The sequence below is a fragment of the Rhincodon typus genome, chromosome 40 (assembly GCF_021869965.1).
Source record: "Rhincodon typus isolate 14 chromosome 40, sRhiTyp1.1, whole genome shotgun sequence".
In the NCBI taxonomy this organism is placed as follows: domain Eukaryota; kingdom Metazoa; phylum Chordata; class Chondrichthyes; order Orectolobiformes; family Rhincodontidae; genus Rhincodon; species Rhincodon typus.
The window spans coordinates 12,147,037-12,153,356 of record NC_063371.1 but is presented as its reverse complement, the minus strand read 5'-3'; the positions used below and the strand labels follow the sequence as shown (position 1 = coordinate 12,153,356).

At 52.7% G+C, this 6,320-nt stretch overlaps 1 protein-coding gene across 1 annotated transcript; it reads right to left on the bottom strand.

Annotated features, from left to right (window-relative positions):
* Positions 1 to 1,145: 1,145 nt before the first annotated feature.
* LOC109926503 (neurofilament medium polypeptide-like) lies at positions 1,146 to 5,940 on the bottom strand. The gene is made up of 3 exons (XM_020526348.2): positions 4,885 to 5,940; positions 3,819 to 3,943; positions 1,146 to 2,865 (listed from the first exon to the last, which is right to left on the bottom strand). The coding sequence occupies exons 1-3, from the start codon at positions 5,938 to 5,940 to the stop codon at positions 1,656 to 1,658; spliced, it is 2,391 nt and encodes a 796-aa protein (XP_020381937.2). The 3' UTR covers positions 1,146 to 1,655.
* Between the last annotated feature and the right edge of the window lie 380 nt (positions 5,941 to 6,320).

Below are 6,320 nucleotides of genomic sequence, written 5' to 3'. Positions count from 1 at the left end.
AAGGGTTTGGGTTATTGCCGTTAAGGTGGGGGAGGGGGGAGTCTTTTCAAAAAAAAACTCTGCGAGATCCCACAGACGAATTTAACTCTCTCACACGATAATGGCTAAATTCCCACTCCTCACCTCTTAAGGCATTGCGGTCCTGAAGCGGTTAATTCCGCGTTGGTTCATGTTTATTGCTGCATTCGCAGCCTGCACTGCTTCACGCCCAGCTGGTCTCCACCAACCCCCGCCAACTCACTGCCCCCAAAGCTGCGGGAATCAGCAGACTTGTTAAAGAGAGCCGGGTGTGATTTATAATTACATTCGCATCCAAAAGATGCGAGTCAGCTACAAGGAAATTAGAACTTCAGAATGACCCATTTTGCAAATTGTGGTTAGCTTCGGGAATGTGTTCCAGGTCACAGTTTGATGTATTGACACTACATCATTATATATTGCTGATTGACGGCATTGGGAATGGAAAAGGAAGTCGTGAAAGTGGTGTTCAAATGCTTGAGAAGGCAGGTTGGAGGGTAGGTGAAACTTGATTTATTTCAATTGGTACTATATCAGAATGACCCTCATTTCTTATTCTGAAAGAACACATCAGCAACCGGAGCTGGAACGATGTTATGATGTTCATTCCCACTGACAAATCCTGCAGACTGCATCACCACTGCATTGCCAACAGAATCAGATTCACGTTAGTGAATCCAGAATTAAATCGAAACAAAAATTTTACCTTGATGCACATGCACATGAGCTTTCACTTTCAAATGTCAGCAGTAGCCAGTTTCAAAAACTAACACCTACATTTTATTTGGAATCTCCCCAAATGTAAGAAGGTGAGATCGAATACTGCCTCATCTTTCTTTCAAGTTAGTCCATGAATAAACTGGTTAAAATAGTTCATACATGATTTGGCAGCATGGGAAATTGAAGGCATTCAAGGGAATAAGATTGTTCTGAGATTGCACACAAAATTTGGAGTCTCCCTCTTTACTAATGATGTATCAATGAATGTCAATCAAAGGGTAAGGGATGTTTATAAGTTAACAAGATCCCACCAACTCCTCCCTCCTCTGCATTTATTTGAACCAATAAACTAGACATTGAGATTCAGAATATGACTTTTATTCAGCAAATACTGCAGTGAAGTTGCACATGGGGTGATACAGTGTGACGTGTTGGTGAATGATCAGTAGTCCCTCCCTCCCACCAATGGAAGTCCATTTTAAAAGCACTCGTGAGGTAAACATAGATTAATCAATGAGCAGTTTAAGGCTAAGGATTTTTTTTCGTTTTTTTTAACTTTTTGGCTCAGTTTATTCTTTGCATAATACATCTTTACACTTTCTCAAAAGCACTCCCCAACAGCTCACAACCTCTCTTGAACATTTCGTTGTTTGTCATGACTCAGTGCATATGTCTTCCATGCAATTGGGTTTTCAGTTGTGTCGGATTTTATCCGTTCAGTGGTTCCTTGTATTTCAGCGCTGTGGAGGGCACATTTTTTTAAACTTGCATGCAGTTTCTTCTATTGCACAAAAGGAAAAGACGGGAAGTCTGGAGCTCCTCAAGGGAGGACCCACTCTGCTCAAGGCCAGAAAAGCTGTCACACCCATGCATCTTTAGCTGTCAAGTGTCATCCCCTTTGCTTCGTGAGGTTCACTTCACTCGTTGTCCTCCTCCTTCTTTATGACCGAGTGTGAGGTTTTCTCAACCGTCTTAGTGGACACTATTGTCTCCTGGACAACCTCTTCTGTCTCCTCCATTGTCTGAGTTACCGTGACAGATTTGGTGATCTCCTTGATGTGTTTGGTCATCCCGTCATCATCATCGATGACCTTATGGATAGTCTTTGTTGCGGTCTTCATGTGGGAGACAATGTCAGAGTCCTCCTCCTTTGTAGGACTCTGATCAACCCCATTGGAAATGATTTGCGACTCTTCCTCCTTTTCCTTGGTGCCATCCCCTTTCTCTTTGACCTCTCCATTGATGGTTGTGCCTTCATCTTTTGACTTGTCTTCATCCTTCTTTTCCTCAGCTTCTGGGGCTTTCTCTTCTTTTGGTGATTTGTCCTCCAATTCTACTTTGGCCTCCTCTTTCTGTGGTGATTTGACTTTTGTTGCTGCTTCTTTGCCCTCTTCAACTGCCTCAACCTTTTTCTCAGAAACAAGCTTCTCTTCGACCGCTTCCTTGCTCTTCTTAGCATCTTCGGGTGCTGCTTCCTCCCCATTTTCTGTGAGTTCTTTTTTAGGCTCTTCAGCAGCTTCTTCTTTCTTGGTGACTTCTTCTTCCTCCTCCTCCTCACTTGCTTTCTTTGCCTGATCCTCTGGCAGAGCTTTCGATTCCTCCAGCTTCACACTTTCAATCTTCTCCTTGACTTCTTCACTTTCTTCTGCCTCCTTGGCCTCACCTTCTGCCTCTTCCTCCTCCTCTCTTTCTTCCTGGTCAGCACCACCTTCTCTTTCACCTTTCTCCTCTTCTTCCTTTTCCTCCTCCTCCTTTTCCTCCTCCTCCTCCTCCTTTGCCTCCTCCTCTTCCTCACCCTTTGCTTCTGGCTCAGCCTGAACTGCAGTCTTGACTGTGGTTACAACTACCTCTTTGACCACCTCCTCCTCCTCGACACTGGATTCAGCTGCAGACACTTCCACTGCCTCGGCCAAGTCCAGCTCATCCAGTTCTGCTTTCTCATTTTCCACTTTGGTTTCTTCAATGATCTCTTCCACGAATTTGTGCTGCACTTTCAACTTGGGGGCTTCTTTGGTTTTCTGCACTTTGACCAGGGCTGTGGGTGTGGTCGGAGGTCTATAGGGGAAGGAGGGGCCAGTGATGCTTCCAGAGAAGGTATATCTAGATTCTTCACCTTCCAACAGTTTCCTGCTCAGAGACAGAGGGATAGAGACAGAGAGAGAGAAAGGGAGAGTGGAGAGAAGGGGGATGGTTTAATCCTTACAATAGGAAGAGGGATACACACTGGGAGCACAAATAGGGACTACATTCCCAACTGAGTGTGCCATTCTCCTGAAAGGTTCCCGTAAAGGACCAGTATATAGCTTTGGGGCCGAATAGCCTGTTCTTGCGCTGTTAGTCTATAATTGTCATGGCCCGTTATTGGGGCAAGGTGGGATAGTTTCCGAAGGGAGTGGCTTTCAGAAGATAGCCTGCAGAAAGGCGCACAGAGGAACTTTTGCATTTATCAGAGGCTGGGGGGATGGGGTGGAAGGGCGGGGGAATTGCAATGGGAGGGGCGAAATGCGGTGCAGAGACACAGAGAGAGAGAGATCAGAGATGGTTTCACATTATGGTTTGGGGAGCGCCAAGTTATGGCTGGGGAACAGACTCGCTCGCTGCCGAGTGGCCTCGGCTATTTCAGGCAAAGACAGTTTCCGTGACCCCCACCCCCACCCCGCCCCTCCCCTCGGCAGAAAGCGGTGGGCCCTGAGGAGTAGTAGAAACGGGAGAACAGTCTGCTCCCACCCCCGGGCCCGCACTACACGGCACTCCGGCTGAACTGGGACACTGTGCAGCACCGTCACCCTTCTCCACCTCCGTCACCCCCACCCCACCTCCCTATCCCCCTATGCCTTTGCAGAACATACAACCCGGGAGAAAGGTCAACCAAGCAACCCCACCCCACGAAACGCTGCAGCCTGAGGGGGGAGGGGTCCCCTGTGCCCCACTCCCATTGATGGTCCCGGGACAACAACCTCAATGTCTCTGAATGACTCGCCTTTTTGTCCCGAATGACGGCCCCGACACCGCTCTCTCGTCGAGCAGTCCCCCCTGGCCCCCAGCCCCCTTTCTTTAAGTGCCGCTGACGGTCCGGTTACCTGTAAGCGGCAATCTCGATATCCAAAGCCATTTTCACATTCAGCAAATCTTGGTATTCCCGCAGGTGACGGGCCATTTCCCACTTGGTGTTGCGGAGCTCATTCTCCAGCTGTTGGACGGTTTCCTAAAATATTCCACACACACATATAGACACACAGACACACACACAGACACACACACACACACAGACACACAGACAGACAAGAAACACATAAATAAACTACCAGCGACGAAGCCCCTACGACCCTCAAAGCCAAGCGGAGCCCCGGGAGCAGACAGTACCTTTAGTTGAGCAGGTCTTAGAGCACGCTTTCCCCCAGACCCTGCTCCAGCAGAACCGCCCAGCTCCTTCCCCGGCAAATCTCCACTCGTTTCCAGACAAGTCGGAGCCCCGTGAGCTACAGGCGGACAGCGCGACTCATTAACCGGCAGCGGAGCTCCGGAGACCAACAGTTTCCTCACCACCCAACACCACCCCCCTCCTCCTCCCGCCCCTTACGGAGGCGCTGAGGCTTGAAAACGGGTGGAGGGAGGGGGAGCGAATGGACGACTTAGGAGAGGGCGGGGGAAGAGAGAAAGACAGAGAGAGATGAGAAAGGGAGAACAGACTAGGGAGGACACACACACAGAGTGAAAGAGGCAGAGAGTGAGAGGGAGCTTGGGAAGGGCCGGAGGGGGGAGCAATTACCGAGTCTTCTACCCCGAGGTGGGTGAGAGGGTTGGATGGACATGGGGGAGGTGGTGGTATTTGATGGATCTTTGGAGAGTTATTCGGTGGTAAATTGGGGTTTGGATGAGTGGGTATTGGGAGCGTCGGGTGGGATATTTGGAAGAGTTATCGGATGGATACTGGTGGCGGTGGGATGGGGTTGGATAGATGCGGGAGGGAGGGGGTCCCGCGGTGGGGAGTGGGGTGGGGTTTGGATAGATGCTGGAGGGAGAGGGTCCCGCGGTGGGGAGTGGGGTGGGGTTTGGATAGATGCTGGAGGGAGAGGGTCCCGCGGTGGGGAGTTTGGATAGATGCTGGAGGGAGGGGGTCCCGCGGCGAGCCGCCCTGCTCCTTACCTGGTAGTTGGAGACATCGGCGTTGTGCCGGTCCTCGATGTCGCTGATCTGCCTCTCCAGGGACTCTTTGGTGCCGCGGACCGACTCGAGCTCGATGCACTTGGTGTGGAGCTGGCGCCTGTACTCGCCGATCTCCTCGCGGGCCGAGCGGATCGCGTCCTTGTTGATCTCGGCCGCCTCGTTCAGCTTGGCGTAGCGGCACTTGAACCACTCCTCGGTCTGCTGCAGGTTCTTGGCCGAGTGGCCCTCGAGCTGCGAGCGGATCTCCTTCAGCGCCGAGCTCAGGTCGGTCTTCAGCCCGTCCTTGCGCTCCACCGTGACCTGGGACGCCTGGATCTGGGCGAAGAGTTCGGCCAGCTCTTCCTCGTGGTTAGCCCGAAGGAAAGCGATCTCGTCCTGAAGGGACTGAGCTTTCTTCTCCATCTCCAGCTTGAGCAGCGCCGCGTCCTCCGCCTCCTTCCGCAGCCCCCTAATGTTGGCCTCGGTGTCTTCCCGGAGCCTCGCCTCGTCCTCCAGGCGCTCCCGTAGCCGCTGCAGGTCATCATCGAGGTGCTCGGTCTGGAGCTGGAGTAGCGCCTTGTCGTGGTTCACCTGCTCTATCAGGCTCCTGAGCTCCCTCAGCTCCTGCTCGTACACCTCCCCCAGCTGCCCGTGGCTGGCTTGCTTCTGGCGCTGAGACTGAATCTCAGCCTCCAGTTGTTTGTTGTGCTGTTCGAGCGAGTGCACCTTGTCGATGTAGCCCGCGAAGCGGTCGTTTAAACCCTGCAGCAGTTCCTTCTCATTCCGGCCCCCGCTTCCCCTGTAATCTCCATTCAGGCCGCTGGACTGACTGAAGTCGAGGCTCTCGGAAGAGCTGTAAGCCCGGGGAGCCTGCACCCCGCCAGCCAGGCGCCGGTAAGACACAGAGGAGGACGAGGTCAGCACCGGAGCGGGTGCACTAACCCGAGACCACGGCTGAGGGCGAGAGGAAGCGGCGGCCCGGCTGCTGTAGCTCTTGCTCTCCAGCCTCCGGTACGAGGAGGAAGGACTGCTCACCGTCTCCAGGATGTAACTCATCTTCAGCTGGGAGGGTGGGGGGGTAGTCAGGGAGGGAGAAATGTGTGTGAGTGTGCAGGGGCCGGCCTCAGTCCGCCTTTTATAATGGAGGCGCCAAGCGGCGGAAATAGGCTGCTGAGGTGGGCGGGAGAAGGCAGAACCGGGAGCTGGTGATTGATGCGCCCAGCTGCAAGGGGAGGGCACCGTGGGCACGCTGCCAATCCAGTCCCGTTGGCCAGCAACGCGGCCTCCAAGCCAACAACCCCGCAGTAATAACAGCCCCCACCCCAATGAAACAATGATCAGGGAGGGGCGCGTACATATACACACACAGGGGATGGAATATTAAAAGGCGGGGGGGGGGGGGGGGGGTAGAGATAATAAACAGCATCAACTTTCAC